The 19,037-nt window shown below is 50.8% G+C and overlaps 1 protein-coding gene across 1 annotated transcript; it reads right to left on the minus strand.

Annotated features, from left to right (window-relative positions):
* Nucleotides 1-7,315: 7,315 nt before the first annotated feature.
* On the minus strand, nucleotides 7,316-18,468 carry LOC149433144 (uncharacterized). The gene is made up of 5 exons (XM_089664586.1): nucleotides 18,408-18,468; nucleotides 8,059-8,142; nucleotides 7,845-7,942; nucleotides 7,558-7,764; nucleotides 7,316-7,468 (listed from the first exon to the last, which is right to left on the minus strand). Exons 2-5 carry the CDS (start codon nucleotides 8,090-8,092, stop codon nucleotides 7,316-7,318), a joined length of 492 nt encoding a protein of 163 aa, XP_089520712.1. The 5' UTR covers nucleotides 8,093-8,142; nucleotides 18,408-18,468.
* Between the last annotated feature and the right edge of the window lie 569 nt (nucleotides 18,469-19,037).

The raw sequence follows: 19,037 nt of genomic DNA on the forward strand, positions 1-19,037 counted from the left end.
CATCACCATACACTGGCAGGCCATTTTGGAATTGCAAAGATCCTAGAGTTACTCTAGCATACGTTCTGGTGGCCAAGCATGGCTAAAGATTGTGCCTATACCTGACTGGCCATGGCAGATGATCTCCATGGATTTTATAGTGGAGCTTCCACCATCTCAAGACCATTCAGCGATTTTCGTAATTGTGGATCGCTTGTCAAAGATGGCCCATTTCCTGCCGCTAAAGAACCCACCCTCGGCTCTGGAAACGGCACAAATCTTTGTGAAAGAAGTGGTAAGGCTCCATGGAATTCCAGAAGATATTGTCTCAGACCGAGTGGTCCAGTTTACATCTAAAGTCTGGAAAGCATTATGCGAGGTTTTGGGAATCAAACTGTCCTTCTCGTCTGCCTACCACCCACAGACAAATGGGCAGACGGAAAGGACGAACCAGACGTTGGAACAGTACCTGAGATGCTACACATCTTTCCTCCAGGATGACTGGCTGGCGCTCTTGCCATTGGCTGAATTTGCGTACAATAACACAAATCATTCTGCTACAGGGCAATCCCCATTTTTTGCCAATTACGGGTTTCACCCCACGTTTTTACCTGACCCGATTCCTGAAAGCCCAGTCCCTGCTACGCAAAATATGCTGTTTTTTTTTCTGCCAATAACAAGGAGCTTCAAGAAGCTGTTGCAAAGGCCCAGGAGGACAGCAAAAGGGCTTTCGACAGAAGAAGAGCTGAACTAAGCCTGCAATCGGGGGACCAGGTCTCGCTAGACTCTACCAATATGAGGATGTCTTCTCCTTTGAAAAAACTGGGGCCGAAATTTAAGGGTCCATTCCGGGTGAAGCGGAAAATCAATGAAGTGGCGTATGAACTGGCACTTCCAGGAACTTTTAAGATTCACCCAGTTTTCCATGTGTTGCTACTGAAGCCAGCAGTGCCAGATCCCTTCCCGGACCGAAGGTCCAGACCTCCGGAGGCCATAACCATTAATGAACAAGAAGAATTTGAGGTTGAAGCAATCATAGATTGCAGGAAAAGAGGCGGCCAGACACAGTTCCTGATTAAGTGGAAGGACTATGGTCCTGAGGAGAATTCGTGGGAGCCGGCCCAGAATGTTCACGCCCCTAGAATTGTCTGGGAGTTCTATCGTAGCCACCCATGGAGGAGAGATTGGTTGGGCATCCGGAGGATGCCCGTGGGGGGGAGCAATGTCAGGGATTGCGGCAGCATGCGGGTGTGCGCATGTGCAGGACGCCGATTCATTCTATCCGGCGGGCACTAGGACCTGGGCAGTGGTGGCCGCGCATGTACACTCGCGATCGCAGGATGCTCGCCTGGCACCAATGACAGGGCACAGTATTTAAACCTGCCCTGCACAGACTCTCATTGCCGTATGGTCTTATATCCTGTGTTCCTGTGTATCTGCTGACTGACTTGTTACCAACCCTGCCTGATCTTGACCTCTGCTGACTTCTCCTGATCCTGACCTCTGCTGACTTCTCCTGATCCTGACCTCTGCTGACTTCTCCTGATCCTGACCTCTGCTGACTTCTCCTGATCCTGACCTCTGCTGACTTCTCCTGCTCTGACCTCTGGCTCATTTGACTTCTCTCCTGGATATCCCTATTTGATCTGACCTCCTGTTACTGAACCCGGCGAGTGACCCGACAACTCTTTGCCTGCTGCCTTGTACTACGTTGACCCCACTGTTACCGATCTGGCACATCTGACCACGCTCACTACTTCTGCCATCCATCCTGCACAGATCCAGTCATCACGGCTCCAGCCTTCCGCCTCTTCGCGTCAGGCTCTCTACCTGCATATACCTCTGGCAGATCCCTCTACCACGGGCAGGTGTACTCAGGGGCCGCAACCTAGTCACTGTCTGCTCCAAGTCCATCCCCACCATCAGGGGCCCTGGTGAACAAGCAGACTGGGACTTAGACTCCACGCTCCTGGGAATCCTGTCCTGTGGATTGCTAGAAATACCGCCAGGAGGTGTTTGACAGGGACAGTGGTGGAGAAGAATCTGATGAGGGTCAATGGTGGAGAAGAATCTGTGAGGAATCAATGGTGGAGAAGGATCTGTGAGGAATCAATGGTGGTGAAGGATCAGGGGGGGGTCAATGGTGGAGAAGGATCTGGGGGGGTAAATGGTGGAGAAGGATCTGGGGGGGGGGGGGGGTCAATGGTGGAGAAGGATCGGGGGGGGGTCAATGGTGGAGAAGGATCGGGGGGGGGGTCAATGGTGGAGAAGGATAGGGGGGGGGGGGGTCAATGGTGGAGAAGGATCGGGGGTCAATGGTGGAGAAGGATCGGGGGGGGTCAATGGTGGAGAAGGATCGGGGGGGGGGTCAATATTGGAGAAGGATCGGGGGGGGGGGTCAATGGTGGAGAAGGATCGGGGGGGGGGGGGGGGTCAATGGTGGAGAAGGATCTGGGGGAATCAATGGTGAAGGATCTGGGAGGATCAATGGTGGAGAATCGGGGGGGTTCTGGTAGATTACATGCAATGCAAAGCTACGGGTTCTAAAGCAAGCAAAATCCTCTCTTGTATTAGGAGAGGTATAGACTCCAGAGAGAGAGATATCACCCCCCCCCCCCGAGTACAAATCATTAGTAAGACCTCATCTGGAATATGCAGTTCAGTTTTGGGCTCCAATTCACAAAAAGAATATTGGGGAACTAGAGAAGGTACAGAGAAGGGCAACCAAACTGATACGAGGCATGGAGGAGATCAGCTATGAGGAGAGATTAGAGGAACTGAATGTATTCTCTACTGAGAAGAGGAGATTAAGGGGGGATATGATCTCCACGTATAATACATAAGGGAGGGGATATGATCTCCATGTATAATACATAAGGGGGGGATATGATCTCCATGTATAATACATAAGGGGGGATATGATCTCCATGTATAATACATAAGGAGGATATGATCTCCATGTATAATACATAAGGGGGATATGATCTCCATGTATAATACATAAGGGGGGGATATGATCTCCATGTATAATACATAAGGGGGGATATGATCTCCATGTATAATACATAAGGGGGGGATATGATCTCCATGTATAATACATAAGGGGGATATGATCTCCATGTATAATACATAAGGGGGATATGATCTCCATGTATAATACATAAGGGGGATATGATCTCCATGTATAATACATAAGGGGTGATATGATCACCATGTATAATACATAAGGGGGGATATGATCTCCATGTATAATACATAAGGGGGATATGATCTCCATGTATAATACATAAGGGGGGGATATGATCTCCATGTATAATACATAAGGGGGGGATATGATCTCCATGTATAATACATAAGGGGGATATGATCTCCATGTATAATACATAAGGGGGGGATATGATCTCCATGTATAATACATACGGGGGGGATATGATCTCCATGTATAATACATAAGGGGGGATATGATCTCCATGTATAATACATAAGGGGGATATGATCTCCATGTATAATACATAAGGGGGGGATATGATCACCATGTATAATACATAAGGGGGGATATGATCTCCATGTATAATACATAAGGGGGATATGATCTCCATGTATAATACATAAGGGGGGATATGATCTCCATGTATAATACATAAGGGGGGATATGATCACCATGTATAATACATAAGGGGGATATGATCTCCATGTATAATACATAAGGGGGATATGATCTCCATGTATAATACATAAGGGGGGGATATGATCTCCATGTATAATACATAAGGGGGGATATGATCTCCATGTATAATACATAAGGGGGGATATGATCACCATGTATAATACATAATGGGGATATGATCTCCATGTATAATACATAAGGGGGGGGGGGGGGGATATGATCTCCATGTATAATACATAAGGGGGGGGGATATGATCTCCATGTATAATACATAAGGGGGGGGGGATATGATCTCCATGTATAATACATAAGGGGGGATATGATCTCCATGTATAATACATAAGGGGGGATATGATCTCCATGTATAATACATAAGGGGGATATGATCTCCATGTATAATACATAAGGGGGGGATATGATCTCCATGTAGAATACATAAGGGGGGATATGATCTCCATGTATAATACATAAAGGGGGATATGATCACCATGTATAATACATAAGGGGGGGATATGATCTCCATGTATAATACATAAGGGGGATATGATCTCCATGTATAATACATAAGGGGGGATATGATCTCCATGTATAATACATAAGGGGGGATATGATCTCCATGTATAATACATAAGGGGGGATATGATCTCCATGTATAATACATAAGGGGGATATGATCTCCATGTATAATACATAAGGGGGGATATGATCTCCATGTATAATACATAAGGGGGGATATGATCTCCATGTATAATACATAAGGGGTATATGATCTCCATGTATAATACATAAGGGGGATATGATCTCCATGTATAATACATAAGGGGGGGCGATATGATCTCCATGTATAATACATAAGGGGGGATATGATCTCCATGTATAATACATAAGGGGGATATGATCTCCATGTATAATACATAAGGGGGATATGATCACCATGTATAATACATAAGGGGGATATGATCTCCATGTATAATACATAAGGGGGGATATGATCTCCATGTATAATACATAAGGGGGATATGATCTCCATGTATAATACATAAGGGGGGGATATGCTCTCCATGTATAATACATAAGGGGGGGATATGCTCTCCATGTATAATACATAAGGGGGGATATGATCTCCATGTATAATACATAAGGGGGGATATGATCTCCATGTATAATACATAAGGGGGGATATGATCTCCATGTATAATACATAAGGGGGGGATATGATCTCCATGTATAATACATAATGGGGGGTATGATCTCCATGTATAATAGTATAATACATAAGGGGGGGATATGATCTCCATGTATAATACATAAGGGGGGATATGATCTCCATGTATATTACATAAGGGGGGGTATGATCTCCATGTATAATACATAAGGGGGGGATATGATCTCCATGTATAATACATAAGGGGGGATATGATCTCCATGTATAATACATAAGGGGGGATATGATCTCCATGTATAATACATAAGGGGGGATATGATCTCCATGTATAATACATAAGGGGGGATATGATCTCCATGTATAATACATAAGGGGGGATATGATCTCCATGTATAATACATAAGGGGGGGTATGATCTCCATGTATAATACATAAGGGGGGGTATGATCTCCATGTATAATACATAAGGGGGGGGTATGATCTCCATGTATAATACATAAGGGGGGATATGATCTCCATGTATAATACATAAGGGGGGGGATATGATCTCCATGTATAATACATAAGGGGGGGATATGATCTCCATGTATAATACATAAGGGGGGGATATGATCTCCATGTATAATACATAAGGGGGGGATATGATCTCCATGTATAATACATAAGGGGGGATATGATCTCCATGTATAATACATAAGGGGGGATATGATCTCCATGTATAATACATAAGGGGGGATATGATCTCCATGTATAATACATAAGGGGGGATATGATCTCCATGTATAATACATAAGGGGGGATATGATCTCCATGTATAATACATAAGGGGGGATATGATCTCCATGTATAATACATAAGGGGGGATATGATCACCATGTATAATACATAAGGGGGGATATGATCTCCATGTATAATACATAAGGGGGGGATATGATCTCCATGTATAATACATAAGGGGGGATATGATCTCCATGTATAATACATAAGGGGGATATGATCTCCATGTATAATACATAAGGGGGGATATGATCTCCATGTATAATACATAAGGGGGATATGATCTCCATGTATAATACATAAGGGGGGATATGATCACCATGTATAATACATAAGGGGGGATGTGATCTCCATGTATAATACATAAGGGGGATATGATCTCCATGTATAATACATAAGGGGGGATATGATCTCCATGTATAATACATAAGGGGGGATATGATCTCCATGTATAATACATAAGGGGGGATATGATCTCCATGTATAATACATAAGGGGGGATATGATCTCCATGTATAATACATAAGGGGGATATGATCTCCATGTATAATACATAAGGGGGATATGATCTCCATGTATAATACATAAGGGGGATATGATCTCCATGTATAATACATAAGGGGGGATATGATCTCCATGTATAATACATAAGGGGGGGATATGCTCTCCATGTATAATACATAAGGGGGGATATGATCTCCATGTATAATACATAAGGGGGGGTATGCTCTCCATGTATAATACATAAGGGGGGATATGATCTCCATGTATAATACATAAGGGGGGATATGATCTCCATGTATAATACATAAGGGGGGATATGATCTCCATGTATAATACATAAGGGGGGATATGATCTCCATGTATAATACATAAGGGGGGATATGATCTCCATGTATAATACATAAGGGGGGATATGATCTCCATGTATAATACATAAGGGGGATATGATCACCATGTATAATACATAAGGGGGATATGAGCTCCATGTATAATACAAAAGGGGGGGGATATGATCTCCATGTATAATACCTAAGGGGGGGTTGCTGTAGGAAAGTCCTGGATTCTTTCTTGGATACACAGAATATAACTGGATATAACATTTATAGGGAAAGTTGATCCAGGGAATATCCGATTGCCTCTCGGGGGATCAGGAAGGAATTTTTTCCCCTGCAGGAGCAGATTGGATCGTGCTTTGCTGGGTTTTTGCCTTCTGGTGGATCAGCTGTCGGTGTCGGATTATAACTTTTATTTTTAATGGTACAACTAGATGGAATGTCTTTTTTCAGCCAGACTAACTATGTAACTATGTAGGTCCCACACCGCTGCCTCCCATCTCCTGAGACTGCACTCAGTGACTTGGGTCTGAGACACTACAGACATATCCCTCCACCCGGCACAGGTGACAAATACTGGGAGAATTGCTATGTCACCACCATGAGGAATAAGATCAAAAGCACATGTCCAGGGCACCTAGGTCTAGTAACAATTATGGTGAAAATGAACATTTTGCTGCCAGCTGAACCCCAGAACCTCCATAAATCCAGTCTAGATACATAAATTGTGTCTGCAGCACAAAGGAAGATTATCCGAGAGAAATCCAGGAATACAGGACGGGGAACACAGCTCAGGAAAGTGACCAGGGGATTACAGGCTGATATCACCCAGCCCCCGCCCTACTCTGGACCAATCAGTGAGCAGTATGGGTGGAGGAATGGATTTAGTGTTCATGACCCACCTGTGCTGATCTCTGTAGGAGTGTCCTCCTCTATAAATGTCCCCGTTATTCCATCCTCCTCCATAGACTGCTGATCATCCCTCACATACGCCTCTTCTTCTTCTGCTTTCACCTCAAATTCTATATCGATTGGATCTCCACTCTAAATCAAGGAAATGAGAGAAAATATCAGCTAAAAAATCCACACATCATCTCTACAAGTCCATGTTCTAGATGCTCCGCCCCACCAACCTTGTAATACTGAGGGATGGTGTGACCTTCCTGTGTGGAATCCCGGGAATACAGAGGACGGGGACATCTCTCTGGTGGGTTCCTGGTATTAGGTGGCTCCATCATATCCTTGTGTCCTTCTGAAAACTCCTCCATCACTCCATACTCCTCATCCTCCTCTTTATACTCTTCTTTAACATCAATATTATCATCCCCGAGGATTCCACTCTGAACATTCAAAAGTAAATTCAATGTAACAAACACCCTTGAGGAACAATCACTAATAGTTATGATTTATACACATCTACCTGATGATGTTCTGCATAGTTGTGATCTTCCTGTGTGGAATTTCGGGAATACAGAGGAAAGGGACATCTCTCTGGTAGGTTCCCATGACTGGATCCATCTGTAGGAAACACACACACTGACTGAATCCATTGTTTCTATGTGTTTATCAGATGATGGGGGATCTAGGTGGATCCTCCGTACTGCTCTCTCCTTTACAATAAAGTCTCCTCTTACCCGGTGATGTGAGGGGCGGCTGATTGTCCATCATGACGTCCTTGTAGAGGTCCTTGTGTCCTTCTAAATATTGAGTATCATCATCTGCTGGAGATAAAAGACGTCACAGTGACCATGGAGGAAGAGGACGGACATGACTATGGAGGCAGAGGATGGAGAGGACTATGGAGGCAGAGGACGGACATGATGGGGGGTTACTGGGTGTAAATAGAACATAACATCTTATTACCGTTTTATGACTGTAGCCTGTGTCTGGTCTGTTTGAGAATCATCCCCCATATTCATCTGATCCTTATCAGTTCCTAATTGGGGAGGAGATGAGTGCTCATTTGGCCATCTCCCTATAAATTTAAATCAGCTGTTGGGGGAGATCACGGATGGGGGGGCACAGTCACTGATGGGGGGAGATCACTGATGGGGGGGGGGGGCACAGTCACTGATGGGGGTGCTGCTTTTCAGTGAGTGCTGCGTTGATGGAGTGCTAAGAAGCAGTTGAACTAAAGCAGGAGAACTCAAGCAGAAGGAAGATACAAGTAACTCTCCTGCATGCTGGACAGACTGCAAGCAAACACCCCAGAAAACATCTCTTACAAGTCTGAGTCCCACTCCGTGTACCTTTCATATGTCCCCTCTACTCCTCCTTTTCATATTACTTTCCTGCATTCCCAAAATCTCACTTCTTAACCCCTCTGCTCCACCCCAAAACATGTACATCTCCCCCACACTGGCATGAGGGAAGGGACTGATGATTGTGTTATTGATCTTGATGGAGAAGTCGGGGGGGGGCATGGGCTGGAGGGAATACTAAGAGCTCAGTTTTGGAAAGATTGAGTTTGAGGAAGTGGAGTGACATCCATGCCGATATGTCACTTAGTAGGTTAGTAATGTGAGAGGAGACTGAAGGGGTGAGGTGAGGAGAAGACTGAAGGGTTGAGGTGAGGAGGAGACTGAAGGGGTGAGGTGAGGAGGAGACTGAAGGGGTGAGGTGAGGAGGAGACTGAAGGGGTGAGGTGAGGAGGAGACTGAAGGGGTGAGGTGAGGAGGAGACTGAAGGGGTGAGGTGAGGAGGAGACTGAAGGGGTGAGGTGAGGAGGAGACTGAAGGGGTGAGGTGAGGGGTAGAAAGATAGATTTGTGTGTCATCAGCATAGAGATGTTACTTAAAGCCATGGGAGTTTATCAAGTGACCAAGGGAGGAGGTGTAGATGGAGGATAGGGTCCAAGGACAGAACCTTGAGAGACCCCTACAGAGAGAGGGAGTAAAGAGGAGGAGGCAGAGTTATAGGTAACACTGAAGGAGCGCTGTGATAGGAAGGAGGAGAACTAGGAGAGAGCAGAGTCTAGGAGGCCAAGAGAGTGGAGTTTTTTTAAGGAGGAGGGGGTGGTCAACCGTATCAAAAGCCGTAGAGAGGTCAAGTAGTAAGAGTACAGAGTGGTGGCCCTTGGCTGGGATGAGTACGGAGTGGTGGCCCTTGGCTGGGATGAGTACGGAGTGGTGGCCATTGGCTGGGATGAGTACGGAGTGGTGGCCCTTGGCTGGGATGAGTACGGAGTGGTGGCCCTTGGCTGGGATGAGTACGGAGTGGTGGCCCTTGGCTGGGATGAGTACGGAGTGGTGGCCCTTGGCTGGGATGAGTACGGAGTGGTGGCCCTTGGCTGGGATGAGTACGGAGTGGTGGCCATTGGCTGGGATGAGTACGGAGTGGTGGCCATTGGCTGGGATGAGTACGGAGTGGTGGCCATTGGCTGGGATGAGTACGGAGTGGTGGCCATTGGCTGGGATGAGTACGGAGTGGTGGCCATTGGCTGGGATGAGTACGGAGTGGTGGCCATTGGCTGGGATGAGTACGGAGTGGTGGCCATTGGCTGGGATGAGTACGGAGTGGTGGCCATTGGCTGGGATGAGTACGGAGTGGTGGCCATTGGCTGGGATGAGTACGGAGTGGTGGCCATTGGCTGGGATGAGTACGGAGTGGTGGCCATTGGCTGGGATGAGTACGGAGTGGTGGCCATTGGCTGGGATGAGTACGGAGTGGTGGCCATTGGCTGGGATGAGTACGGAGTGGTGGCCCTTGGCTGGGATGAGTACGGAGTGGTGGCCCTTGGCTGGGATGAGTACGGAGTGGTGGCCCTTGGCTGGGATGAGTACGGAGTGGTGGCCCTTGGCTGGGATGAGTACGGAGTGGTGGCCCTTGGCTGGGATGAGTACGGAGTGGTGGCCCTTGGCTGGGATGAGTACGGAGTGGTGGCCCTTGGCTGGGATGAGTACGGAGTGGTGGCCCTTGGCTGGGATGAGTACGGAGTGGTGGCCCTTGGCTGGGATGAGTACGGAGTGGTGGCCCTTGGCTGGGATGAGTACGGAGTGGTGGCCCTTGGCTGGGATGAGTACGGAGTGGTGGCCCTTGGCTGGGATGAGTACGGAGTGGTGGCCCTTGGCTGGGATGAGTACGGAGTGGTGGCCCTTGGCTGGGATGAGTACGGAGTGGTGGCCCTTGGCTGGGATGAGTACGGAGTGGTGGCCCTTGGCTGGGATGAGTACGGAGTGGTGGCCCTTGGCTGGGATGAGTACGGAGTGGTGGCCCTTGGCTGGGATGAGTACGGAGTGGTGGCCCTTGGCTGGGATGAGTACGGAGTGGTGGCCCTTGGCTGGGATGAGTACGGAGTGGTGGCCCTTGGCTGGGATGAGTACGGAGTGGTGGCCCTTGGCTGGGATGAGTACGGAGTGGTGGCCCTTGGCTGGGATGAGTACGGAGTGGTGGCCCTTGGCTGGGATGAGTACGGAGTGGTGGCCCTTGGCTGGGATGAGTACGGAGTGGTGGCCCTTGGCTGGGATGAGTACGGAGTGGTGGCCCTTGGCTGGGATGAGTACGGAGTGGTGGCCCTTGGCTGGGATGAGTACGGAGTGGTGGCCCTTGGCTGGGATGAGTACGGAGTGGTGGCCCTTGGCTGGGATGAGTACGGAGTGGTGGCCCTTGGCTGGGATGAGTACGGAGTGGTGGCCCTTGGCTGGGATGAGTACGGAGTGGTGGCCCTTGGCTGGGATGAGTACGGAGTGGTGGCCCTTGGCTGGGATGAGTACGGAGTGGTGGCCCTTGGCTGGGATGAGTACGGAGTGGTGGCCATTGGCTGGGATGAGTACGGAGTGGTGGCCATTGGCTGGGATGAGTACGGAGTGGTGGCCATTGGCTGGGATGAGTACGGAGTGGTGGCCATTGGCTGGGATGAGTACGGAGTGGTGGCCATTGGCTGGGATGAGTACGGAGTGGTGGCCATTGGCTGGGATGAGTACGGAGTGGTGGCCATTGGCTGGGATGAGTACGGAGTGGTGGCCATTGGCTGGGATGAGTACGGAGTGGTGGCCATTGGCTGGGATGAGTACGGAGTGGTGGCCATTGGCTGGGATGAGTACGGAGTAGTGGCCATTGGCTGGGGTGAGTCCAGAGTAGTGGCCATTGGTTGGGGTGAGTCCAGAGTAGTGGCCATTGGCTGGGGTGAGTCCAGAGTAGTGGCCATTGGTTGGGGTGAGTCCAGAGTAGTGGCCATTGGTTGGGGTGAGTCCAGAGTAGTGGCCATTGGTTGGGGTGAGTCCAGAGTAGTGGCCATTGGTTGGGGTGAGTCCAGAGTAGTGGCCATTGGTTGGGGTGAGTCCAGAGTAGTGGCCATTGGTTGGGGTGAGTCCAGAGTAGTGGCCATTGGTTGGGGTGAGTCCAGAGTAGTGGCCATTGGTTGGGGTGAGTCCAGAGTAGTGGCCATTGGTTGGGGTGAGTCCAGAGTAGTGGCCATTGGTTGGGGTGAGTCCAGAGTAGTGGCCATTGGTTGGGGTGAGTCCAGAGTAGTGGCCATTGGTTGGGGTGAGTCCAGAGTAGTGGCCATTGGTTGGGGTGAGTCCAGAGTAGTGGCCATTGGTTGGGGTGAGTCCAGAGTAGTGGCCATTGGTTGGGGTGAGTCCGGAGTAGAGGCCATTGGTTGGGGTGAGTCCGGAGTAGTGGCCATTGGTTGGGGTGAGTCCGGAGTAGTGGCCATTGGTTGGGGTGAGTCCGGAGTAGTGGCCATTGGTTGGGGTGAGTCCGGAGTAGTGGCCATTGGTTGGGGTGAGTCCGGAGTAGTGGCCATTGGTTGGGGTGAGTCCGGAGTAGTGGCCATTGGTTGGGGTGAGTCCGGAGTAGTGGCCATTGGTTGGGGTGAGTCCGGAGTAGTGGCCATTGGTTGGGATGAGTACGGAGTAGTGGTCATTGGTTGGGATTGGTGCGGAGTAGTGGCCATTGGTTTTAGCAGTTAGTAGATCATTAGTGAGTTTTAGGAGGGCGGTGTTAGTGGAGTGTAGTGAGTGAAAGCCAGACTGTAAAGGGTCGAGAAGGTTGTTGTCAGTGAGGTGGGAGGTCAGGCGATTGTAGACTAAGAGTTCTAGGAGTTTAGAGGTAAATGGCAGCAGGGAGATGGGTCTTAAGTTGTTCAGGTTGGTGGGGTCCAGGGAGGGCTTGTTAAGTATGGGAGTGATGTGCGCATGCTTTAGAGGGGAGGGGAAGGCACCAGTAGAGAGGGAGAGATTGAAGATGTGAGTGAGGGAGCATAGGATGGAAGAAGAGGGTGACTGTAGTAGTTGTGAGGGGACAGGATCCAGGGGGCAGGTAGTGAGATGGACTTCTGAGAAGACCTTAGTGACCTCTTCAGTAGTAGCGAGGTCAGAAGAGGAAATGTTGAGGGAGGTTTAGTATAAGGTATGCTAAGTGGGATGGATGTCTGTGCAGTGGTGATGCCCCTACAAATTGCATCAATCTTGTTTTTGAAATATTTTGCAATCTCATAAGCAGTGGGTGAGGTACTGGGTGGAGGTGGAGAAAGTAGAGAGTTAAAAGCAGAGAAGAGATGATAAGGACTGGATGACAAGGTATTGATGAGAGTGACAAAGTCGTCTTGTTTGGCAGCATGGAGGGAGGAATTGTATGTGAAGAAAGCAGATTTATATCGGGTGAACGCTTGCTGAGATTTGGATTTACACCACAATCGCTCCAGCGCACGACTGTCTCTTAAGATGTCTGGTGTGGTCAGTCTACCAGGGATGTAATGGTCGGGGCCTGATGCTTCGTGTTGTTAGGGGAGCAAGGGAGTCTAATGTTGATGACAGTGAACTGTTGTAGACAGCAGTGGCCAGGTCAGGGCAGGACAGGGGAGAGATTCTGTCATAGAGTTGGTCAGTTGCAGAGTGGAAAGGAGCCGGGTTCAAGTTGTGAAGGTTTCTGCGGGTAATTGTTGGCTGCTTGGAGGGATAGGTGTTTGAAGACGAGGAGACTGTGAAGGTGATGAGATTGTGATCAGAGAGAGGAAAGGGGGTGTTTGTGAGGTTGTAGGGAGTGCAAAGATGGGAGAAAACAAGGTCCAATGTATTCCCATCAGAGTGAGTGGAGGACGGTATACATTGTGCTAATGCAAGAGATGAGGTTATGTTGAAGAGTTGGGATGTAGCCGGGTTGTTGACATTAATAGGAATGGTAAAATCTCCGAGGATGATAGCGGGTAGTTCAGAGGAGAGAAAGTAGGGTAGCCAGGCGGAGAAATCATCAAGAAAGCGGGACACGGGTCCAGGAGGCCGATAGATCACTGCAATCCTCAGAGAAATGGGAGAAAACAGCCGGATGCAGTGAGTCTGGAAAGAAGAGAAGGATAGAGAGGGAGGGTTAGGGAGGACTTGAAAGGTGCTCAGTGAGGATAGAAGCAAACCAACCCCACCACCTTTCTGACCACTGGGTCTGGGTGAGTCCAGAGGAGGCCTCCATAGGAAAGTGCTGCGGGAGAAGCAGAATCTGCTGCTTGGAGTCAGGTTTCTGTAATTGCTAGTAGAAGAGGTTAGGAGAAGGAGGGTGCCTGGTGTGGGGGTGAGATAGTGGAGGACCAGGGTTTGGGGAGATATTCCCAGAGATTAGGAGGAGGAGGGTGAGGAAAGTAAGATGGGAGCAGGATGTACATGAGCGCACATGCCTTCCAGTGCTGGTGTTTGGGTCAGCAGGAGAGTGAAGTATCAGCAGGAGGTGGCCTCCACTCAGTATCCTCCACCCCTCTCTGCCAATCCCTCCAATCAGTGTCCTCCACCCACCTCTGACAATCCCTCCACTGGCCTCCACTCAGTATCCTCCACCCCTCTCTACCAATCCCTCCACTGGCCTCCAATCAGTGTCCTCCACCCCTCTCTGTCAATCCCTCCACCGACCTCCATTCAGTATCCTCCACCCCTCTCTGCCAATCCCTCCACTGGCCTCCATTCAGTGTCCTCCACCCCTCTCTGACAATCCATCCACTGGCCTCCACTCAGTATCCTCCACCCCTCTCTACCAATCCCTCCACTGGCCTCCAATCAGTGTCCTCCACCCCTCTCTGTCAATCCCTCCACCGACCTCCATTCAGTATCCTCCACCCCTCTCTGCCAATCCCTCCACTGGCCTCCATTCAGTGTCCTCCACCCCTCTCTGACAATCCATCCACTGGCCTCCACTCAGTATCCTCCACCCCTCTCTACCAATCCCTCCACTGGCCTCCATTCAGTGTCCTCCACTGGCCTCCACCCCTCTCTGCCAATCCCTCCACTGGCCTCCAATCAGTGTCCTCCACCCCTCTCTACCAATCCCTCCACTGGCCTCAATTCAGTGTCCTCCGCCCCTCTGCCAATCCCTCCACTGGCCTCCATTCAGTGTCCTCCACCCCTCTCTGCCAATCCCTCCACTGGCCTCCACCCCTCTCTGCCAATCCCTCCACTGGCCTCAATTCAGTGTCCTCCACCCCTCTACCAACCCCCCCACTGGCCTCCATTCAGTGTCCTCCATCCCTCTCTGTCAATCCCCCTACTCAGTGTCCTCCACCCCTCTGTGTCAATCCCTCCACCGGCCTCCATTCAGTGTCCTCCACCCCTCTCTGCCAATCCCTCCACTAGCCTCCATTCAGTGTCCTCCACCCCTCTACTGGCCTCAATTCAGTGTCCTCCACCCCTCTCTGCCAATCCCTCCACTGGCCTCCATTCAGTGTCCTCCACCCCTCTCTGCCAATCCCTCCACTGGCCTCCATTCAGTGTCCTCCTCCCCTCTGCCAATCCCTCCACTGGCCGCCATTCAGTGTCCTCCTCCCCTCTCTGCCAATCCCTCCACTGGCCTCCACCCCTCTCTGCCAATCCCTCCACTGGCCTCCACCCCTCTCTGCCAATCCCTCCACTGGCCTCCACCCCTCTCTGCCAATCCCTCCACTGGCCTCCACCCCTCTCTACCAATTCCTCCACTGGCTTCCATTCAGTGTCCTCCACTGGCCTCCACTCAGTATCCTCCACCCCTCTCTGCCAATCCGTCCACTGGCCTCCAATCAGTGTCCTCCACCCCTCTCTGCCAATCCCTCCACTGGCCTCCACCCCTCTCTGGAAATCCCTCCACTGGCCTCCACCCCTCTCTGGAAATCCCTCCACCCCCCTCTGCCAATCCCTATACTGGCCTCCATTCAGTGTCCTCCACGCCTCTCTGCCAATCCCTCCACTGGCCTCCATTCAGTGTCCTCCTCCCCTCTGCCAATCCCTCCACTGGCCTCCATTCAGTGTCCTCCTCCCCTCTCTGCCAATCCCTCCACTGGCCTCCATTCAGTGTCCTCCTCCCCTCTCTGCCAATCCCTCCACTGGCCTCCACCCCTCTCTGCCAATCCCTCCACTGGCCTCCACCCCTCTCTGCCAATCCCTCCACTGGCCTCCACCCCTCTCTGCCAATCCCTCCACCCCCCTCTGCCAATCCCTCCACCAATCCCTCCACTGGCCTTTACCCCTCTCTACCAATCCCTCCACTGGCTTCCATTCAGTGTCCTCCACTGGCCTCCACTCAGTATCCTCCACCCCTCTCTGCCAATCCGTCCACTGGCCTCCAATCAGTGTCCTCCACCCCTCTCTGCCAATCCCTCCACTGGCCTCCACCCCTCTCTGGAAATCCCTCCACTGGCCTCCACCCCTCTCTGGAAATCCCTCCACCCCCTCTGCCAATCCCTATACTGGCCTCCATTCAGTGTCCTCCACCCCTCTCTGTCAATCCCTCCACCGGCCTCCATTCAGTGTCCTCCACCCCTCTCTGCCAATCCCTCCACCGGCCTCCATTCAGTGTCCTCCACCCCTCTCTGCCAATCCCTCCACCCCTCTCTACCAATCCCTCCACTGGCCTCCATTCAGTGTCCTCCACTGGCCTCCACCCCTCTCTGCCAATCCCTCCACTGGCCTTAATTCAGTGTCCTCCACCCCTCTACCAATCCCTCCACTGGCCTCAATTCAGTGTCCTCCACCCCTCTCTGCCAATCCCTCCACTGGCCTCCATTCAGTGTCCTCCACCCCTCTCTGCCAATCCATCCACTGGCCTCTATTCAGTGTCCTCCTCCCCTCTCTGCCAATCCCTCCACTGGCCTCCACCCCTCTCTGCCAATCCCTCCACTGGCCCCCACCCCTCTCTGCCAATCCCTCCACTGGCCCCCACCCCTCTCTGCCAATCCCTCCACTGGCCTCCACCCCTCTCTGCCAATCCCTCCACTGGCCTCCACCCCTCTCTGCCAATCCCTCCACTGGCCTCCACCCCTCTCTGCCAATCTCTTCACCGCTCTCTGCCAATCCCTCCACTGGCCTCCACCCCTCTCTGCCAATCCCTCCACTGGCCTCAATTCAGTGTCCTCCACCCCTCTACCAACCCCCCCACTGGCCTCCATTCAGTGTCCTCCATCCCTCTCTGTCAATCCCTCTACTCAGTGTCCTCCACCCCTCTGTGTCAATCCCTCCACCGGCCTCCATTCAGTGTCCTCCACCCCTCTCTGACAATCCCTCCACTGGCCTCCACCCCTCTCTACCAATCCCTCCACTGGCCTCCATTCAGTGTCCTCCACTGGCTTCCACTCAGTTTCCTCCACCCCTCTCTGCCAATCCCTCCACTGGCCTCCAATCAGTGTCCTCCACCCCTCTACTGGCCTCAATTCAGTGTCCTCCACCCCTCTCTGCCAATCCCTCCACTGGCCTCCATTCAGTGTCCTCCACCCCTCTCTGCCAATCCATCCACTGGCCTCTATTCAGTGTCCTCCTCCCCTCTCTGCCAATCCCTCCACTGGCCTCCACCCCTCTCTGCCAATCCCTCCACTGGCCCCCACCCCTCTCTGCCAATCCCTCCACTGGCCTCCACCCCTCTCTGCCAATCCCTCCACTGGCCTCCACCCCTCTCTGCCAATCCCTCCACTGGCCTCCACCCCTCTCTGCCAATCTCTTCACCGCTCTCTGCCAATCCCTCCACTGGCCTCCACCCCTCTCTGCCAATCCCTCCACTGGCCTCAATTCAGTGTCCTCCACCCCTCTACCAACCCCCCCACTGGCCTCCATTCAGTGTCCTCCATCCCTCTCTGTCAATCCCTCTACTCAGTGTCCTCCACCCCTCTGTGTCAATCCCTCCACCGGCCTCCATTCAGTGTCCTCCACCCCTCTCTGACAATCCCTCCACTGGCCTCCACCCCTCTCTACCAATCCCTCCACTGGCCTCCATTCAGTGTCCTCCACTGGCTTCCACTCAGTTTCCTCCACCCCTCTCTGCCAATCCCTCCACTGGCCTCCAATCAGTGTCCTCCACCCCTCTACTGGCCTCAATTCAGTGTCCTCCACCCCTCTCTGCCAATCCCTCCACTGGCCTCCATTCAGTGTCCTCCACCCCTCTCTGCCAATCCCTCCACTGGCCTCCATTCAGTGTCCTCCTCCCCTCTGCCAATCCCTCCACTGGCCTCCATTCAGTGTCCTCCTCCCCTCTCTGCCAATCCCTCCACTGGCCTCCACCCCTCTCTGCCAATCCCTCCACTGGCTTCCCGTTGCTCAGCGGATAAAATTTAAAACTCTGACTTATAAAGCCATTTATAAATCCGCCCCAAATTACATCACCGATCTTGTCTCTAAATATCACCCAAACCGTCCTCTCCGCTCCTCGCAAGACCTCCTACTCTCTAGCTCCCTTGTCTCCTCCTCCCATGCTCATCTCCAGGACTTCTCCAGAGCTTCCCATCCTATGGAACTCTCTACCCCAATTTATCAGACTATCGCCTACTCTGCTCACTTTTAGGCGATCTCTGAAAACCTCTCTCTTCAGGGAAACCTATCCTGCCCTCAGCTAATAATGGAATATTCTATTCTTTCAACCAGTCCATCCCCACAGTTACAATGTTTGGTACCACTAGCCCCTCCCTCCGAGATTGTAAGCTCCCAGGATCAGGGCCCTCCTATCCCTCTTGTATTGATCTGTATTGTTGCTGTATTGTCTCCCGTTATATTGTAAAGTGCTGAGCAAACTGTTGGCGCCATAAATCCTGTATAATAATAATTACCTCCTCTACTGCCATGTCCAGCAACCTCTCCGATCTCCTTCAGACCGCATGCAACTTTGTGTCTTTATTCCATATCACTTCCTGTTTGTACCTGACATCACTTCCTGTCTGTCCTCTCTGTATTCCATAGAGAAGTCCTGTCTGGGTAGTACAAATGAGATCACCATCTTGTGGAGTTCAGAGGAACTGCAGCCCCGAGAAATGTCCCCTAATAACCATTCCAGCATTGTATCTACCTTACAGGGATATCAGTAGAGTGCCAAAATAACTAAAAAAAAGTAAGAAACAATAAATCTAACTCTTATGCAACCAACTGTTTAAAAAGATATTTTACTACAGATAGAAAAGTCTTAAAGACACAGAACACAAGATAAAAACAAAGGAATACATAATAAAACAGCGACCCCAAAATCAGATACACTACCCAGAATGTCCCGTCCTCCATATCAGAGACCGAGACAGACTACCCATAATGTCCCGTCCTTCATATCAGAGACCGAGACAGACTACCCATAATGTCCCGTCCTTCATTTCAGAGAGAGACAGACTACCCAGAATGTCCCGTCCTTCATATCAAAGAGAGACAGACTACCCAGAATGTCCCGTCCTTCATATCAGAGAGAGACAGAC

The sequence above is a fragment of the Staurois parvus genome, unplaced genomic scaffold (genome assembly GCF_062004578.1).
Source record: "Staurois parvus isolate SC_StPar_1 unplaced genomic scaffold, SC_StPar_1.0 ptg001957l, whole genome shotgun sequence".
NCBI lineage: Eukaryota > Metazoa > Chordata > Amphibia > Anura > Ranidae > Staurois > Staurois parvus.